The following is a 21,500-nucleotide window of genomic DNA, read 5'->3' as shown; positions in this document are numbered from 1 at the left end:
AATTTGATAGTGAAAACAGTTAATACATTCAGCCAATAACCAAAAAGTTGGAGGTTTGAGGCCAAACAGAGACACTTCGGAAGAAAACCCTTTTAACCTTCTTTCAGAAAACCAATGCCTGTAAATTCTGTGGAGCACAATTCTGCTTTGACATACCTGATGCTGCCTTACATCAAAATGTTCTCTGTGGGGCAACTGGTGTTTATCTACTTATATAGATATAGAATAATACACAGAGATAGCTAAGTATAGATGCAATATTGATAGCAATAAGGACATAGTAACAAATAGAGCTATTTTTGTATGCTATGACTAGAATGGGATTTTTTTTTTATAAACAATCCTGTTGGTTTGTATAGAAAAGTATTACTTCTTTTCTGCTTTTGTACATTGTTGTTCTGGCCATTGAGACAAAAGCAACTACTCGCAGACCCTCTAGCCAGTGTTCAGAGGCAATAAATCACAAAGGAGATTGTCCAGTCTTCTCCAGTGGAGCAGCTTCTGGATTTAAACTGTATGCCTTTGGGACTGCAGCACAGCTTCTCACCACGAGACCACCAGAGCTCCCTCATTTGATGTTACATTATTACTTCTTTTCTGCTTTTGACAACCTAATAAGGTCTTTACCTCTGTAAGTATGAGTGCACAATTAAAAAAAAAATTACTTTCAAATCCTTTCTGAAATGTGTCCTTCAGAAAACTCATCCCCCAAGGATAACCAAACCAGAAACAGCCTCCACTCCCAGGACCAATGAAGGTGGTGCGAGACAACCTGTTTCCAGCAAGAGAGGCAGTTTAAGAAACTATTTGGACTACAGTGTGGGATGAGACCCACCCCAGAGATCTTACCTGTTCCACCATAGGGTATATTTCTCTGATATCCCCTCAAACTTAAACTCATTGAAGGCGAGTTGGAATTCACTCATCTCTCTGACCTTCCATTTGCTTTCCCAAGTGGTAAACCTAAAGGGGGACCAGGGCTGCTGGTGGATTTGAACCCTCAGGGATGCAGGCGTGGGCTTTGAGTGAGCAGAGCGACTCTACATGAATTGGAACAGCCATCGTAACTCCCACTCCCCACCCTCCTCATCGCTAGTGTTTCCGATCAGAGTCACGGGAAGTTAGAATTGGTAGATAGTAAGGAATCACGCCCTCCTTTTCCGAAGGAGAGAAGTGAGCTTGGAAGGGATATGTCCAGCATCCCTCAGGGCTGTAGTGGAGGCACCAGACCAGAATGGATTCCTAGACTCCAGGACCCCCTTCTCTCCCTCTGCTGGCCTCCTCCTCCCACCTGCCATCCTTGGCTCCAGGGTCAGAGTTCCTAACCTCTCAGTTCCTGTCTCCCTCCACCCCCAAGCGCGCACACACGCACACCACACCCTCCTCACCGAGGGCAAGGTCCCCTTCACACGCTCCACCACCACTTTGCTCTGACGTCCGCTTCTCAAGCTCTGACGATCGCCCCCGCCTGCCTCCGATATAAAGGGGACTTTTCTTAATACTCTGATCCTCACCTCCCTCCCCTGTCCGCGCCCTCCCCACAGGGCTGCGCCTGCCACCACCCTACACCCGTCAACTCAGTGCAGCTCAGAAATTGTTGGAGAAGGTGTGTGAGGTTCCGCCCTAAACCTGCGGGCGTGGCTGCCGCCTGGACCCCAACCCTGCTTGCTGCCCCAGCTTTGCCTCCCACTGTGCCCCTGATCCCCGCACCACACATTTCCCAGCCCACCAGCTCCATCTGCTCTCTCTGGCGCAAAGAAAGAAGCGGACCTTGGAGAGTGCTTTCCGCTCGCTGATCACTCCAGGTAGGACCTGGCGGGGATCCCCCGCGCCCCAGCACCTGCGCTTTGGAGACAGTGTGGGGACTGAGCTCGGGAGTTTTTAGGAGGAATAGGTGCGGCTCTTCTGCCTCTTAGTGAGTATATAGTGACAAATTTATTGCCCGCATGCTGGACTTTTTCGGGTCTGAGAAGAGCGGCTAGGGAAGGGAGAAAAGCCACAGTCCAGGCATAGATGGACAGAGGAATTGGAGAGGGGCAGCCAGGGAGAGAAGGGAACCCCAAAAGAAATCTGAGAAAAGAATGCTTGGGGAACAAGCTGATGGTTCACAAAAGGAGAACAGCATGAGGTCTGTTGACTGTCCCTTGAGCCCCTAGTTCTTTTACTGTCCATTTTGCTTTCTTACCGGCCTTTGTGTACAATAATCTAAATGTCAAGCAGAAATTTGTTTGGGTAAATAGAGGCTCTTAAAACTACCACGGTCTCTGGGGAAAACAACGAAAAGGCCAACAATTTCAGAAGAAGGCGTTAGAACTTTGACATCTGTCCTCTTAATGTTTTTCATGCCCATGCCCCGGTGTTATAGTGTTATATTATTAGACTATCTCGTATTTTTAAACTACTTTTTTTCCTGTACAAATGGTAAACAGAGGGTGGGAGAAATGAAAGACAGTGGGGAAGAAGAATTAATCAATCAAGGGGGTGGAGCTTTCAAAGAACAAAAACATCTTTGGTTGTTACAAGAACTTGAAATAAACTTGTTGAAAATGTGAAGGTAAGGTGGATTTGAAATTAATTTTCCTAAAGTTGCTCCCCTCCCCAGGATATTTGCATGTCCGATTACTCTTTGAACCACTTCCTGAAGCTGTGTGAAAGGCTGTATAGATGAGTGAATGAATGTGTCTCTTTTCCTTTATTCTCAGGATATTACTGAATAATTGTAGGCCTACCAGTAACTTAGTTCCATTAAGCTAATATAGATTCAGATCTTGTGATTTCTCAGCTGAGTTAAGACAATTCAAAGGTTCAATTCAAAATATTTATTAAACACACAAATGATTATGCTGCCTATTAGATAGAATTTCCAGGAATTTTCTTTTTCTTGAAAACTGCAATTTGTGTTAAATTGTTAATTAGCATTAGAATAATTGTTGGTAACTACTCCTTCAAGATGTGATTTCAACGTATTATTTCTCTAAGTCGCAGCAAGTGTCTTCTGAAACAGCTGACTTATCCTAGTAACCTATGTGTACAATGCATTATTGTATTTTCTTTAGAAGTCTTAATGAAGTAACAAGCTACAGAAGAATCCTAACTCCTAGATAAAAATGGCTTTCCATGTGGAAGGACTGATAGCTATCATTGTGTTCTACCTCCTAATATTGCTGGTTGGAATATGGGCTGCCTGGAGAACCAAAAATAGTGGTAGTGCAGAAGAACGAAGTGAAGCCATCATCGTTGGTGGTCGAGACATTGGTTTGCTGGTGGGTGGATTTACCATGACAGGTAAGATCAGGCATCTTCTGTCCCGTGCTACCTGCCCACTCTCTGACTCCTCTTGAGTGGACAGCCTGTGGCTTCAGAGTAGCAAAGCAAATGAAGCTCTTTGTTCTCTAGGGACTCTTTGTGTTAATTTTAAGCCTTAAAAAAGGTATTTACATCTCTTTGAAACTTGAAAAGAAAATCATTTCAGCTCAGAAGCACTTGAGCAAAATGAGTTTACCATAAATCATTGGGGAAAATGTAATGAAGCCATCCTAGTTATCTGGATTGTTTGGTGAGTGGAAACAGGAAAGAGGTGGATGGAAGTACAAAAAGTGTCTTAGGATCACAGGTTGTATAACTGTTAATGTTATAAAGACAAATTCAGCATGTTCATTTATACATGCATGGAGTTAAAGTTAAAATGATTTCATATTAATTTTGAGAACTACTATGTCTCTTATCTAATAAATTCATTTCCTCACAGAAGCCAAAGCACTTGTAATTTATGCAAAACATAGGGAAAAACTATTTCCAGGAAGCTTAGTTTAGAAGGAAAAGAGCTAGGGTGTGTCATAGCATGAATTCCCTCAGTCATCATCTGCCTGGTTCTCTCCACCTCCCCCCTCCCCACCTTTCTTTGTGCTTAGGAGAGGTTTGGTAGTCTTCCCTTTCTTGCTCTGGAGGTGGCTCTGTTTCTTTGGTGACATGGTGACCTGATGACGTGTTTCATTTTGTGTACTTCTTTGTCATGGAAAAAGCCATTCTGAACAAAACAATTTAAAAATCTTATCTTTAATCTTATTTTATGCATATTGACTAACAACAACTAATTCACTATAGAGTCTTAATAGATGTGATGGCACTGGAAACATAATTCATACTAAGAAGAACTATGAGTTCCCATTAGAAATATTGCCCCTAAGAGATCATATACCAAAATAAACAATTTCAATTCTAAAGTGATATGGAAAGATTGTTCATCTTATATTTATTTGTATTCCCAAATCAATCTGTGAGGTCTGAAGAAGTGTTTTGAATGCCTGGGTTTAAAGACCATCCAAAACCTAGAAGGTTCTAGGGAAAAAAAAATGTATAGCTTTGTCTTTCATTTACTCAATTTAATTAAAAAAATGTTTTACGATTAACTTTTCACCAATTAGGATCCCAGGGTTACTTGGTCTATGAGGACCAGAGGCAGGACCAAAGCAAGTCTCCTCGGAGTTAAGCCTAGAACCGCTCTACAGTATAGCATATGAATTGTAAACTGGTTTACTAATGCTAAACCAGTATCATTTTGGTTGCTTATAATGGTATATTGTCTATAACAAATCTTCTACTATCCTCAATTTCTCTTTTAGAACAAATTGTACTATGAAAAATGATTTATAATTCCACTTAACTTTTCCTAATAACAGACATTGGATGGAATAACATGGAAAAAAGCAAAGAATACAGAACGCATATGCAATAAAATAAAAATCATTGATAAACCTACCTACTCTACATAAGTTTACTGAAATGTTGATATAATTCTTCCTATGCCTTTTCTCTTATTATCTACCTATTGAAAATATATGCACAACTCTAAATCCTCAATTTATTACAACACAAGCATTTAGTCTTTTCCTTTGAGATTGAGATATGATATACATCTTTGAAGTGGAATTAAATCATTGTGATTCTACACTCCTCAGATATGTTCTTTAACAAAGAATATGAGAAAAATAGTGTAAAATCACAATATACAAAGAAAAATCAACTGATGTTATTAGTAGAATTGAAGAGGAAACCTGTTGAAGGAAATGGATGGCTTACTGTATGTGAAATCATTTTCTACAGCATAAATGACTATAATAGTCTTTTACTCCAGCCTAATTTTGTTTATTCTACCTTCCTAAAGGTAATAGTACACAATGTATTTATTATTTAGAGTGCTGTTTTAAGCTAACAGGCTAGTCAATCTATTTAAAATATTTTTCTATACTCATAATTCTTTAAAGATACCAAAGTGTATCTCAGTTTTTAAAACTTTTTAAATAAAAAATCTCAGTGCTCAGAAAGAACCTTGATCAATACTATCAATATTTAGTGATAGGAGATGACAATATTAATTCTTGATAATTGCATATAATTTAAAATAGTTCTTCTTCTCACTCATCAATCTGACATAAAGCAAAATAAAATAAAATTTTGGCATAGATGGGACTTCACTAAAATAAACTGAGGCACTTCCTTTATTTGTAATAAGTAACCAACTATTTATTTTATTGTAATTGTTACAATCATTCAAGCACCAATTTTCTTTTTGAACATGAGACAGAAGACCTACAAAATGAAAAATGATCACTAGTCAGCTTTATACTTGCATGACCATGAGACAATTTATTTTGTGTAATGAAACATTATTGGTGTTATAGCAGCTAGAGTTGTCTAGTCAAGAAAATCAAGTCTTAGTAGTGAGCCTAAAAATAATCAATTTCATCATATATTGATTTCATACCACTCCTTTTCAAGAAAAAAATATGTAACCATTTTAAAAACACAGAATAAATGCAGAATTTCATAAGGACTTCAAATGAGAAAAATAAATAATAGCATTTGGTGTTAACAACCTATATGAATACTACTATAAAGACAGAAGTACATATTGCTAAATATGTACATTTCCTTTCAGAAATTTGTATATATGTTTATATTCAAATTTATGTAAATTATATCTAAACAAGGCTTATTCATGGTAATAATTTTGAAGGTAGTGTTAATCCAAGGGTATTCTTTTTAGTTTGTACTGAATTGGAAGACATAAGCAGGTGCTTATTTTAGATAGTTTTTATATGTATTATATCTTTTCTTTATTTACAAACTTATTTTAAGATTGTAGAGATTTATCACAAAATTTTACTGTTTCATCCTTAATAATTAAGCTTTTTATCAGTCAATAATCCTCAATATTTTTCAGTTTCTACATAGTGGTCATTTTAATTTTTACTATAGTTTTAAAAGAATATAAACTGCAAAGATTCAACCTTAGTTTTTTTTAGCAATATTCAAATATTGTATTATCTGCTCACAAAAAAAAATGGTAAGAGTTGGTAGACTGTTCTTGGCTCAGTCTTGTCTAGACACAACTTCTTTTCTTCAGATCTTTCATTCCTTGAACTTTCTTCTTCTTGCTATTATACTACAGAAATTTAATTTGCAAATATATGACGAATACTTAGGTCTTTATATTCCCTATACTTCATCAAATATCCTACCAAAAGAGTCGTTAGAATGAAGAATTGTACAATCAGCATCACAAGTGATTATGAAAGCTAGTGTGGACCCTATGTGTAGGTAGTTGAGAAGAGAGAGGGACGAGATAATGAAAAAGAGAAATACTTAGGAATAGAACTGCCATCTCTCCCTTGCTTTTCTCTTCCTATTAATTTAAATTTGGAAATGTAAGTATGTTGCCATTCAGACCAGAGTTTTCAAAATCATATGTTCATAAAGTTTAAGATATTATTGTTATGTGCTATTCAGTTGACTACAACCCAGAGACCCTATGAACAATTGCTCCGAAACTTGTCCTACTCTGAGCCAAACTCACTGTCTCTGACACACCTGACCCCATTGTTACAGCCTCTGTATCAGTGCATCTCATTCTGTGTCTTCCTCTTCTGCACTGACTCTCCATCCTTCCAAACATGATGTCTTTCTTGATAGTACACATTTGTATACACACAAATACATACCATTTCATTCCTTGGAACCATAGTCATGATTAATGTGAGGAGATAAATACAATAAGAACTAAAAGGCATTAGGGAAAAAAGATGATTGATTGTTATGTAGGCTTGGATAAAAACACAGAGGCACTGGTAATGCAAATAAACATATAATATGTTCTATGATTTCAGACTTTATATTTCAGCAACAGTGTTTAAAAGTCTTGCTAATTAAACACAATTTTGAAAATATCTAGAGCAAAATTGACTAAGAGAAATGTGTTCAACAGAAATGTAATATTCAGGTTTTGATATTCAACAGTTTTTTGAGTAAACATTAGTAAGATTAATAGGTGAGTTAATATTAACAGTGTAATTTTATTTAACTTAATATGTTCTATTTTACATGCAACTGGTACAAAAACATATTGAGGCGCTTTATATTCATTTTTCTAAACTAAATACTTAAAATACTTAAAGAGCTCTGGTGGCCTAGTGGCAAGAAGCTGTGCTACCATCCCAAAGGTGTGCAGTTCAAATTCACCAACTACTCTGCAAGAGAAGAATGGGTAGTCTCCTCCCGTGTGATTAACTGCCTCTCAAAACTTACTGGAGGGTCAGCTATGGGCCGGTTCTGACTCTATGGTACACAACAACAGTAAATACTCAAAATAGTTAAATATTTAAAATGTAGTATGTATGTTAAACTTAGAAAACATCTTCATTTGGTCTAGTTATATTTCAAGTGCTAAAAGATTTTAGGGAGCTCTGGTGGCCTAGTAGCAAAAAGCTGTGCTGCAATCCTGAAGACACATGGTTTGAGGCCATCAGCTGCCCCATTAGAGAATGATGGGCAATCTCCTCCTTTGTGATTAACTGCCTCTGAAAACCCACTAAAACCACTGCGGGGTCAGCTATGGGTCGGTACCAACTCTATGGTACTCAACAACAACAATAGCTATTAGCTGTTGTCATTTCCCATACAGTCAGAATCAACCTATAGTTGACCCTCCAGTGAGTTTTAAGAGGCAATAAATTGCAAGGAGATTGCCTATGCATCTCCTTCAGAGCATCTGCAGGATTGGAATCAAGTGCCTTTGTGATTGTAGTGCAGCTTCTTACCACTAGGCCACTAGAGCTCCTTAGAGTAGTAGCTACTAAGTTGGACAAAACAAGTGTAGGAAGTGACAGGTAAAGGGTGTCATTTTCTTAGTCTTCTTTTATTACAGCCACCTGGGTTGGAGGAGGTTATATCAACGGGACTGCTGAAGCAGTGTATGTACCAGATTATGGGCTCGCTTGGGCTCAAGCACCAATCGGATACTCTCTAAGTTTGATTTTAGGTAAGTGGAAGTTTCAATCTTAGTGACTTAGTAAAGCAAAATGAATAAAAGGGTAAAAATAACAAGTAAAATAATAAATTATAATTGCAGTGTGAACACCTATTGTGTAAAAAATGTGTTCTCATAAATATATAAGCATCTGTTGCAGGAAGTTGCTGTATAGCTTAGTTTATTTGATCTTTTGAGTAAGTAATATATCTTTAATGCCTTTTTTTTACCCTATGGCTGTTAGAATGCTCAATTTCTTAACATAATGTTTTACTTAAAAAATATATAATCAAAAATGAATCAATGTGAATTGTACCTGAAGTTATTTTTCTAAACCAAATTAATAAAAGGTAAAATATATTGTATTTTTTGAAGAATGCATAAACAGTGAAGTCACATTTTGCTCAAAATGCTTTTATTTGATTTTGTGCTTATTCAGAATGTCAAATTAGTATTCTGGGAAAATCAAATGTATCAAATCACTTTAGTGAATGCTATGCTAGGCAACATTTTCCAGTTTATGTTTCAGAAATGCCATCCAATTGTTGTTTAGATGCGTACAATGTTAAGTGTATTAAGAAATGTATCGTCTCAAACAGTAAATATCTCACGAGACTGGTTCATCAGCACATGTCTGCGTTCTAAAAAATCCTTTCTTTAAAGTAATTGTAGCATAGAGAAAGGTTAGAAAATACTATTGTTTTCCAATACTTTGTGTTTCATAAACACTTGTTTAATTTGCTTTAGGTGGTCTATTCTTTGCTAAGCCTATGCGTTCCAAAGGATATGTGACAATGTTAGACCCGTTTCAGCAAATCTATGGAAAACGCATGGGTGGACTGCTATTCATCCCGGCCCTAATGGGAGAAATGTTCTGGGCTGCAGCGATTTTCTCTGCCTTAGGTAAGGACCAATTGTTCTAGCAATGCCTGTGCTGTAGATTTAACACGAGATATACAACTTATCTTCAGGCAACTGTGACTTCATAGATTTTTCTTTTCATTAAGAACATATACTAAAGCATTGCTATACCCATAAATACTTAATTTTTTTCCATTCACTTGCAGAGGTTAAATATAATGCTCACAGTGATCAAATACAATTTCAACTGCACTAAGTTAAAGGTCTGAGTTGTGTCATTAGAATGATAACTACGGGTTACTTATACTGATCCGGTGACATAGTTGTAGGGGGCTGTGATGCTAACTACGAGACTTCACCTCTGCATTCAGATTCACCAGTGACTCCAAGGGGAAACCATCGCCAGTCCATGTGATTTACAACCTTGGAAACTCACTGGAGGATCATCTATGAATCAATTCCAACTCACTGGACAATGAGTTCAAATTCTGAGTTTTTGACGTTGAGGTGGTCTATTGGGTAAAGATTTCAATTGTCAATCCAAAGGCAGCTGGTTTGAATCCACCAATGACTCTGTGAGAAAAAGACAATGTCCTTTCCTGTGATTTACGGCCTCCGAAAAGTCAAAGGAAGGTCAGCTATAGGTTGGTTCTGACTCAAAGTAATGAAAGAAAAAAATATTGATCAAAAGTTTCTTTTGGAAGTCATGTATGTTTTTTGACCACTCATTAACTATTTCTTATTGTTGTATGTGCCTTCCAGTTAGAGCCATCTGGTAGCTGACTCTCCAGTGAGTTTTCAGAGATTGTAAATCACATGGGAGAAAATTGCCCATCTTTCTCCCTCAGGGCAGTTTGTGGGTGTGAACCACATGCCTTTGGTTGGCAGTACCACTTCTTACCCACAAGGCCATACTAAGCACACTAACATATATAGTTTATTTAAAATACTGCGTTTGGGTTTTGTTTTTGTTTTTTTCAAACAGGAGTCCCTCAGCCTAAGGTAGAGAGGTCAGTAATATGTATTCTTTGCACTCAAAAATACGTATCTCAATTCTAAATTTTTCTAAATTCTCTTTTTTGTGGACTAAGCACTTTTGTCTCCTACTGCATTTCCTTCTAAAAGTTGCTGTGTTTACTAATATAAAACAACCTTATACAAACCAATCCAAACTCCTCTAAGAAAGGGTGAATTTTTTTTATGCCTAGTTAAAAAAATAACATAAAATCGATGTTGATCGAAACAGTATGCATTTTCAGAAAAGTGAGATATCAACCTCTGTTAAAGAAATTAGTTGTTGTTGTTGTTAGGTGCTGTCGAGTTATAGACGACTCACAGTGACCCTATGAATGAAAGGCCTGAGCATTGTTCATAGAGTTTCTGGAGGCAAGCCATTTTGGACGTGGATGCTGCTCCTGCTTCCAGGCTTGTTTAATTGGGAAGCTCCAGCAAATACTGTTCACCATGGGTAACCATTATCGCATTTGGCACATCAGTGTCACAGCATTCAGCATCACAGCAACCATGAGTTACCTCCGTACAGCAACACACAGACCAGTGCTATAGCACCTAGAAGAACATTTGACAGGAAAACAATTTGAACCTGGCCAAGGGCCACAGATTAAAATCACTCACCCTGGGCTTGGTAGCATAACTTTCTGACCACTAGGCCAACGTAGCTCTCTCTCTCTGTCGTTGTCGTTATTGATGTTAGATGCCATCAAGCTGTAGATGACTCACAGTGACCCTATGAACGAAAGGCCTGAGCATTGTTCATAGAGTTTCTGGAGGCAAGCCGTTTCGGATGTGGATGCTGCTCCTGCTTCCAGGCTTGTTTAATTGGGAAGCTTCACCAAATGCTGTTCACCATGTTCATAGAGTTTCCCGAGGCAAGCCATTTCAGAAGTGGATGCCACTCCTGCTTCCAAGCTTGTTTTAATCAGGAAGCTATAAATCACATGGCAAGTCACTAAATAAAAAAAAACACATTTCAATAAGCAGATATGTTAAAAACACAGTACTATCTATGGGTGTCATCCACTTCCTAAATAACATGCCTCCAGAAACTCTATAAATGTTGATAGTTGTAGAGGGGCTTCGGGCCTTTTGTTCGTAGGGTCTCTATGAGTTATGGTCGACCTGAAGGCAATCAACAACAACAACAACATGGTTCATAAGTATTCTAGAACACAACTAGAATATATCTTCATGAAAAGGTTTTTCCCTCTCCCTGAGTTTCTCTTCATCTCAAAGTTATTATTTGAAGTACAGATTTTATTTTTGTTAATTCCTATTGAGTCAGTTCTGACTCGTGGTGACCTTGTATATAATGCAATCAAGCTGTCCTGTGCCATCTACATCGTCCTTCTATTGAGGTGCCTTATTTGTAGTTTGTGAATATTTGAACAGATTGAAGATTTTGAAGGGGATAGATGTAGAACCCCCTCTGATGTCTCTACTGTGTCACTAACACTTTCCACCCCTCACAGCCTAGTCCTCAACCCTATCTCCACTGCATCCAGCTACAGCCTGCCGGTTGCTTAGCTAAGCTTTGGACCTCATCCTTGACCATTTACACTCCCATCCTACTTCTTCATCACCCTTTTGTATTCTATCCTGCCTCTGTTTTGCTTCTACTCTGTCACACATAGACTAGGCTACTCTCAGCTCCCCTCAACTTGATCAATACAATGTTTTCCCTGTTTACAGTTTTATTCTGCCCCTCACTGCCCCCACAATACTATGTATCAGCCAGATTTATGTTTCTAAATACAAATCTAATCATGGGTCTTCTCTACTTAAAACAAAGTATGTTAACAAGGCTCAGAAAATATTCCATGACACAGCTCTGATAAGTTCTACCAAAAATATCCCCTCTCCCACCTATCCCACTCTGGTTTTGAGCAGGTCCAAGTGTCCTTTTTGGGTAATAATGTCCTCTTCTTTCTTTCAACACCACCTATATTGTAAACACTAAATTTTCATGTGAACTTCTCACAGGTGTTATTTCTTTGTCATTATAAATCCTGAATATATCAGCTGGTGGTGGTGTTTCAACAGGCTTCCACAGTTTTGTTTTGAAACTTGACACTGTTCATTATTATTTGCTTGATTGTTTCATACCCAGATTCTAGTCTCACAAAATGGATTAAAAAACAAATCTTGGAAGGCAAGGATGTATCTTAATATTCATACACTACTGCAGGTTGTCAGGAGGGCCCAATCCTGGGAGAAGGACATCATGCTCAGAAGAGTAGAGGGTCAGTGCAAAAGAGGAAGACCCTTGACGTCACGGATAGTCACACAATGACTATGGAAATGTGGTCAGGTGTGTCAGCGATGGTGAAGTTGGCTCAGGACAGAGCCAGGTTCATAGGATCAATGTCTTAGTCACCTTGATGGCATATAAGAACAGCAACAATATGTGAGAGAATGAATGAGTCTGTTATAACTATAGTTTATTCCACAAAGAAAAATTAAACAAGAATGTCAGAGTTGCTTCTTTTCTCCTTAATTCATGATCTCATTGTACTGTGAAGTATTGGATTGTGGAAAGTTTTTTTGAATTTAGAAAATGACTCTGGACTCTTTAGGGTCTAACTGGGAACAGAGATAAATTATCCTTAAAGAAAGTCTCTCTTGACCTTTGGATTCTTATCTTGCTTTTAAGATTTAGAAAACATGGGATTTCTGTAAAATCAGGGGAGATATTGAGACTCAGAACCCTACCATTTGATCAAGGGGAAATCCAAGCAGCACTAAATATTGAGTTTCTTTGAGAAGATCACAACTTTCTCAGGTGGAGTTATCTCAATGTTTTGACATCCAAGGTCTTATGTATAATATTCTTTCTCATCTCATCTTAAAAATAAGAATAAAAGTTTTAAGTTTACGGTCAAATGCCCAATGTTAAATGGTCAGAAAATAAATAAGATAATCTCTCCTTCAAATGTAGAATATTACGTGTGTGGGGGGGGGGTAAACGATACATTCCATTTCCAGAATTGCTTTCAGATTATGCTTTCTCTCCTTTCCCTGCCCAAGTCCCAAATAATTTTCTTAGTTCCTTGATCACAAACTTGCATAGAAAATAAGAAACTAACTTGTATGTGGTAAAGAAGAGAAATTGCTAGGTATAAAACACTGTAATATCTCGGTGAAAAATGCTGTACTTTCCTGGTGCTCTGTAATAATACTCAGCAACTACCACTGCTTTTATAACCTAATGAAATTATGTGTAAAATTACAACCCCTTTCACACTTTGCTCTCATTAGCTAAGAAGCAACGAGAGTTTATTTGCTGCTGGTTTCAAGAAATTTTTGGTTTTAAGAATAAGCAACCTGCTGAGGTATTAAGAAAAGAGTAGGCTGAATAACTAGAAGAAAATACAAAATGTTCATTCTCTTCGAATAAAGATTAACTTACATAACAAAGTCCTGAAGAGAGAATGCAATTAATAAGAGAATAATCCTAAAGTAGTCTGTAAATATAAAAAGGAAACTGTAAAATCTGTCAAAGTTGGTTATACTCATATGTATGGGTATCTATATCTCTCTGTATATTCCAGTATATAAAATATGTTAATGTCTCTGTATGTTTAAGCATACACCAGCACATACTCATACCTATCAAGGAACACATATGAAATTTTTGGTTGGCTGGACAAGAAAAGGGTGAGTTATTTTGACATTAACATCTACGTTTTCTTTAAAACTTATAAAACCAAAACCAAACTCATGGCCTTTGCATCAGTCTATAATATAGTGTCTCTCAGTCTCATCTCTTGACCTGTAAATCTATATTGGAGCAAACTGCCTTTTCTTTTTTTCTCAGAGAAACTGATGGATTTCTGCCTCCAAAATTTTAATTAGCATTCCAACATGTAATACTGTCACCGGATCTCTTTGCTAATGTTGTTATGTGCCATCGAGTCACCTGAAACTCATAGCATTACTGTGTACAACAGTTCTGAAGCCTGCCCTATACTGAGCCAGTCTCACTGATTGCAACACACCTACCCTCATAACCCCAGTTACTTTATCACACCATTTCATCTAGAGTCTTCCTTTCCTGCACTGTTCCTCCACCCTTCCAAGCATGCTGTCCTTCTCCCAAGACTGGTCTCTCCTGGCCACATGCCCATAGTATGTGAGACAGAGCTTCAAAATCCTTGCCTCCAAGGAAAAACTTGGTTTCAGTCAAAGACATACCTATTTGTTCTCCTGGAGGTCCATGGTATGTTTAAAACTCTTCTCCAGCACCACAAGTCAAAGGCATTAATTCTTTCTCTGTCATCTCTAGTGACTGTCCAATTCTCTAAAAAATTATTTTAAAGTAATTGCAACGATCATGGCCTGGATTAGGTACACCTTAGTCTCTAGACTGACATCATTGCTCTTTATCACTTTGGCGAGATCCCTGACTGTGGAGCTGAGCAAGCCGAAATTGTTAACAACCTCAATCTTCTCCATCCATTATGGTGCTGCAATTGGCCCAGCAGTGGGGGAATATTTTAATTATTTTTTATTAAAAGTAACTTGGAGCACTTAAGAATTGAAAACTATAAGGTTCATGACCATTTTACTATGCATGTGCATAGTTTACCACAGAAACATAAAGGAGTTGTAAATTATTTAATATAAATATAAAAAATAGAAAATAAATAAATACAAATATATAAAGAAATAATTTAAGACTCCTATATGTTTTGGTGGTAAACTATGCACATGTGTAGTTAAATGGTTATGAGCATCATTACAACTTTGTAAAAGAAATTGATATTACAGATATAAAGGTTCAAATTCTGTGACATTTTTAAATCTTATTTTCCTTAGGGGCATTTATTTTTAGGGTTGAGTTACTAGATTAATATTTCACAATAGATTTGGAAGTGTAACTGATTTTATTCCCTTTAATTAATGGAATTTCTCATGAAAGGCTTTAAAGAAACATTGGACATTCACCATAACATTAGAATTTCAAGAGCATTTTCTATGATCTCAATAAAGTCTCACAATATCCCTGTGACAAATGAGAAAAAAGGAAGCAGATCATCATGTAATAACTGAACTTTCTATAATTCATGTGCTATTACTTAAAGTGTTCTTAAAGTGGAGAATGACACCAAGAGAAAATGGCAATTAGTTGAGATTGAAATTTTATCAAGAAATAAAGGATTTAGGGGTGGGGGAATGATTAAATATTTAAACCATTAGACCTTGCCCATCATTACCCTGTCTTCTCACCCAGATCCTTCCCATTTTCTTCCTCCACCCCTTCCATGCATCAAGCTGTGCAGCCCTGTGGTTTTGCTCCTATCCATTCTCAGCCCTTCCTGCCTTGAGTCCCCATACATGTTTTACAAATTGTTGTTATGTACAGTGGAGTCGCTTGTGACTCATTGTGATGCTCTGTACAAGACCCCAGAACCCTGCTCTATCCTGTGCCAATCTCGCTGTCTCTGACACACCTACTCTCCTTACTCCAATCATTGAATTGATCCACCTCATAGAGGATCTTCCTCTCTTGCACTGTTCTTGCACTGTCCTTCCACTCTCCCAAATATGATTTCCCTCTCCAAGGACTGGTCCCTCCTTGTAACATTTCCAAAGTATGTCAGATGAAGTTTCAGAATCCTTGCCTCCAAGGAGCAGCCTGGATTCACCTTCTTCAGGACAAACCTGTTTGTTCTCCTAGCAGTCCATGGCATATTCAACACTCTACTCCAACACCACAGGTCAAAGGCATCAATTCTCCTTCTATCATCCCTAGTCACTGTCCAGTTCTCTGATGCATAGCACACAATTGCAAAGACAATGGTCCAGATTAGGCTCACCTTAGTCTCCAGCCTAAATCTCCAGACGTTGTTGCTTTTCAGTACTCTGGGGAGGTCCCTGACAGCTGACTTTCCCACTGCAATTCATCTTGATTTCCTGGCTGCTGGTACCAAGAGTGTTGACTGTGGAGCCAAGCAAACTAAAACTGTTTACTAGTTATCCTTCTATGTTCACAATAATGGTCTTAGGCAGTATTTGTCCTTATCAGACTGTTAGTCCACTCAGCATAATGTTCTCCAGCCTCTCCCAAGTTAGTGTAGTAGTTTTCAAAATCGTGTTGAATATCGTAAAACATAATGCATGAGAATGATTGTTTGAAGCACAATGTGAATGTAGAATTGTGTGAAATACTATGTATACGAATTTTGTAAGCAAACCATTTTTTTTTAAAGGCAACTGTGATTGTAGTGGGGCCTTTCACACAATGTATTTGTCCCTGAGATGCTTTAAAATTCCCAAGTAGCTGTAACTAAGATTTACATAAAATCAATATTGGATTTAACAACTGAAAAAATATTTAAACCATGAATTGGCCAATAAGCCAACTCAGTTGTTAAATATTTATCCACTTTCTTCCTCAAATTCAACCAGTTGGGTGTTTTTGTTTTTAGTCCTCAAAGTTAATTTTATTATTAAGGCACTTTTATTATGTTTGTATTATTTGTTATTTTTTTAGATCAAAATGTCTGATATTGTCATTTAAGATCATGGATTTTCATCTCTTGTGGTAAGATTTGTGCATTATTAGCATACCAGCCAAGAATCGATGATAGATTCAGACAATTGATGTCAATTAGTTTTAAAAAGTCCCATAATTGCTAGTACTACTTCTTCTGTCTGGATACTTCTCTGTTCTTTCTGAACAACTTACAGTTCTGATGTTCTACTTCTTTTGTTTCCTACCACTGAGCACTTTGAGGGCTTGGCCTGTTTGCTAAAACACCTCAGTTGATACTCTGTTCAACTCCTGGAGCTCCCTGACCTCCCCTGATATATTGAGTACAGCGACTTCTCCCTTCAGAAACTTTGGGTTTTTATCATATACTACTTCCTGAAATGCCTTAGTGTCAACTAATTATTTTTAATACAGTGACCATGTATTCCTTTCCTCTTCTTTTGATTCTTCCTACATCATTTAGTATTCCAACTTGATGCTTGAATTTTAGTTTCATTTTATTTCAACTTAAGAAAAGCCAAGTGTGTTCTTCACTCTTCATTTTAATTTTTTTAAATCTGGGTCTTTACCAAGGTCTTTATAATGCTGAGTTCTGTCTACTCAGCTGCCCTTTGAAATCTTTTGTTCAGCACTTGTATCATTTCTGCCTTTTGCTTTAGCTTTCCTACATTCAAGAACGAGTTTCAGAGTCTCTCCTTATGTCCATTTTAGTGTCTTCTTCCTTTTTGTTTTAATGATCTTTCTTCATTGATGAGTCCTTGAGGCCATCCTACAATTTTTCTGGTTTTATTTAAATTGTTAATTTTCAATCTATCAAATCTTTTCTTGAGGTTTTGTTTTTTTTTTTAATTTTGGGTTAGATGAATTCATGGTCATATTGTGGCTTTAGTAGATTTGTTTCAATTGTCTTTAGGTTCAATTTGAACTTCATATTGATACAGTGAGTTTAAGTGTGGGAGATTGTGAGGCTGGCACAGAAGAAGTAAAAGCTCCAGTCTGTTGACCATAGGATCAGTATGCGTTCTAATGCCCTCAACAATAGCTAACAACAATAGCATGAGTAACTGATTGTCTGTTGCAAAGTTAAATCCTGACTTTCTTTTAACTATTGATGTTGAGCTTTTTCAATGTTTCTTTCCAAAGACTGATTCCTGTGTATTTCATCAAGCAAGGTTTATGTGTATTTTCATCATTTGTGCTTTTGAGAAAAGGTATTTACAATAAATGCCTTACTGATTGTACAAAATTCTGTCATGTAATCTCCAGCCTAAATTCTGGTTCCAAGGCCTTATTTTCCAACTACTAGTCCTTGTTTGTCTCCAACTTTTGTATTCTAATCAACACTTATTTTTAATGCATTGTAATTGCATGTTCAGTTTCATATTGCACAAGTCAATAGAAATCTTCAATTTATCCATCTTTTGGGTTAATGTTTGGTGTATATAAAGAAATTTTCCTCATATGTATATGGGTGTTATCCTATCACTGAAAGCATTGCATCAGAATAGATCTTGAAATCTTTTTGAAGTTAAATGCAACTCCATTAATATTCAAATTTGTCATTCCTGGCATGGCACATGTGACTGTCATATAATTCTAATGGACTGATAACAATGTATCTCAGCTCGTTAATGTCTGTGGTTGGGTCCAATTGAATTGAAGCTGAGTCTCCAGGGGGTTTTTCAGAGACAGCTAATTGGATGGGAGGAGATTATCCATCCTTCTTTCACAGTGCAACTGATGGATTTGAACCACATATCTTTGAGTTGGCAACATAATTCCTTACCACTAAGCCATCAGGATGTTATTGTTTATATGCTCCATTTTGTTTTTACAGCTTTCAATTTTCCTAGTTTCATACTTAGTACATCCATGTTCCAGGAGTTAATATATTTTGGCTACTATTTCTCTTCATTTTTTCACATCAGCAATGAAGGCCTTTCATTGGGTGAAAGCTTTACTCCATCTACATCATTAAGGTAGAGACTACTTTGATGAGGCAGATCTTCTCTATTATAGTTCTGAGTACCTTCCAATTTGAAGGACATTATTCAAAGGATTTTTGAGAGTCCATTTTTTAAAGAAGTGGATGGCAAATCCTGCTTCTTAGTTTGTCTTAGTTTGAAATCTTCAGATATTTGCCCTCAATGGGTGATCCTGCCCATATTTGAAATATTGGTAACAGCCTTGCTTGCTGAAAATGAGGAGAACGTGGGGCGTTTGCTACAGTAGACCAAGGCCTGCAATCTGGGTTACATCTCAACATCAAGAAAACAAAAATCTTCACCACTGGGCCAATAGGCAACATCATAGTAGAAGGGAAAAGACTGAAGTTGTTAGTGATTTCATCTTGCTTGGATCTACAATCAACACCATTAGTACCAGTAGTCAAGAGATCAGGAAGTGTATAGCATTGGGAAACCCTATTGTCAGGGATCTTTCTAAAGTCCTGAAGTACAAAGATCAGTTTCAAGACTAAAAACAGCCTAAGTCAGGCCAATGTCTTTCCAATCACCTGCTATGTATCTGAGAGCTAGACAGTACATAAAGGATGACAGGAGAAGAATCAATGCATTTGAGTTGTGGTGTTGGAGAAGAATGCTCAATATCCCATTGACTGTCAAAGAACGAGCAGTATGTCTTGGAGAAAGGGCAACAAGAGTGCTTCTTGGTGGCAAGGAGAACAAAGCTTCACCACACATACTTTGGGCATGTTGATAGGAGATGTGAATCCTTGGGAAGGGGCCTCATGCTTAGAAAAGTGGAATGTCAGTGAAAGAAAAATAAGACCTTCAATGAAATGGATTGATGCCATGTCTGTGATACTGGGCTTAAATGTGTCAGGAATGATAAAGATGACCCACAGAAGGACATGGTTCAGATATATTACTCATAGGGTGGCTATGAGTCACACTTGACTCAGTGACACTTAACACCACCAAGCTTCCAGCATCATAGAAATATTCAAAATACAGCAAACTGACAGACTAGTGACTGGAACTGTAACAGACTGGTGACTGGACAACTGACTGGAAGGAATCTGTAATTGTGTCCATTACAGATTTTTTAAAATTAGTAATCCACTGAAATGCAGAAATTATTAGATAACATATTTTATATCACATGCAAGTAAAATCATGTTTAAAAAATAGCTGGAGGAGTACATCAACAGAGAGCTATCAAAAATAAAAAGCTGGATTCAGAAGAGGCTCTGGGACAAGTAAAGAATACTAGGAAGATGTTTACTTGTGTCTTATTGACTATGTACAGGCATTTGACTGTGAAGATAATAATGAATTATGGATAACTGACAAGAATGGGAATTCCAGAACACTTGATTGTGCTCATGCGGAATCTGGGTATGGACCAAGAAGCAGTCATTCAAATTGTTTCTAAGGCTGTACATGATCACTTACAGAAGCACACAGCCAAATTTTTGTCCCTGAGCAGATGGTGGATTCAAATAATAGACCTTTCAATTCAAAGTAGTTCACTTAGTACTACTTGGAGTCTATTTTCTTATGGGTGTGAGTTTTTACACTATATAATTAACCCATATTTTGAGATAGTAAAATCATTTTAAGCTTTAAGGTGAGCACTTCCTTCCAATGTGATTTCCAGTCTCCTGAAAGCTGCTGGAGGTAGGGTCAGCTATGAGTCAGGTCCTTCTCAACAGCAGTGAGTTTTGAACATGTTGAAATTAATTTATCAAAATTTAATAAAATTTACCATAACTTTGAGATTTCTACCACATAAATTGACAAAGCATTAAATTCAGAAGATACTATACACATATAGCCATTACCTCTCATTGTCTACGCAAACGTGCAATGGACTCTGAACTCTGATTCAGTGCAACCCTATGGAACAGGGGAACACAGTCCCATAGAGTTTCCAGGGCTGTGATCTTTACAGAAGCGAGTCTTTCCCAAAACAATATAACAGGTAAATATGTTAATTTAGAGAAATTTAAATATATTTCAATATCAAACTAAAATTTATCTTAGCTACTTTTATTCACTTAATATTACTTCACATGACATGGAGAATTCTGCTGTAACTGAAATGAACTTTCGATATATTCCTGAATAGAAAGTGGAATCTGTTTTCTCATGTTTCTGTATTCTCATGTTTTCCTTTTCCCAGGAGCTACCATCAGCGTGATCATTGACGTGGATGTGCATGCTTCTGTGATTGTCTCTGCCCTCATTGCCATCCTGTACACTCTGGTGGGAGGAGTCTACTCTGTGGCTTATACAGATGTTGTTCAGCTCTTTTGCATTTTTATTGGACTGGTGAGTGTGTGTGGTCATCCAAAGGTGATCTTTTCGTAAAGACAATAAAATGTCATATTAGCACAACTATAATGACAATGGCTATTTCCCACCATGACTAATAAGTAATAATTGACATGAGCATTATTTTTCATTTTCTAGAAATTAATTAGATTAAAAATTTTTTGTTGGTTTTTACACTAAGCATGTCCTCAGTTTGTTACTTAGAAAGATTTAGATCTTCTCCTTCATGCTTATATTTGATGAAACTTATATGTGATCTCCTTTGAACTTTGTTCTTATTTTAAGAATTTAAAGTTAGTTTACCATTCAAAAGTAAAAAAAAAAGTCAGTTAGTATAATTCACAATAAATAAGAACAAATCCTTACAAATAATTGTAATAGATAAAAAGACATAAAAGTATGTGTGAAACTGAAAAAATTTCAAAACATTATTGTTACCATGTAAATGTTTTGATTTACTTTTATTTTGGGTTTAGTTTATCATACTTATTATCAGAATTAGTAACTATTCATATAAGGGTAT

General features: G+C 37.0%; 1 protein-coding gene across 1 annotated transcript in view; it reads left to right on the top strand.

The window, feature by feature from the left end:
• Window positions 1-3,060: 3,060 nt before the first annotated feature.
• Window positions 3,061-21,500, top strand: part of SLC5A7 (solute carrier family 5 (sodium/choline cotransporter), member 7) — a 38,904-nt gene continuing 20,464 nt past the window's right edge. Inside the window, exons 1-4 of the mRNA XM_006883832.1 lie at window positions 3,061-3,285; window positions 8,204-8,317; window positions 9,053-9,208; window positions 20,826-20,974. Of these exons, the coding sequence (XP_006883894.1) occupies window positions 3,108-3,285; window positions 8,204-8,317; window positions 9,053-9,208; window positions 20,826-20,974 (597 nt within the window). The 5' untranslated portion in view covers window positions 3,061-3,107. The remainder of the gene's footprint in view (window positions 3,286-8,203; window positions 8,318-9,052; window positions 9,209-20,825; window positions 20,975-21,500) is intronic.

The sequence above is a fragment of the Elephantulus edwardii genome, unplaced genomic scaffold (genome assembly GCF_000299155.1).
Source record: "Elephantulus edwardii isolate Elephantulus edwardi_28Jun2011 unplaced genomic scaffold, EleEdw1.0 scaffold00030, whole genome shotgun sequence".
Lineage (NCBI taxonomy): Eukaryota > Metazoa > Chordata > Mammalia > Macroscelidea > Macroscelididae > Elephantulus > Elephantulus edwardii.
Note: the sequence above shows the minus strand (reverse complement) of the source record. Positions and strands in the feature narration are given on the sequence as shown.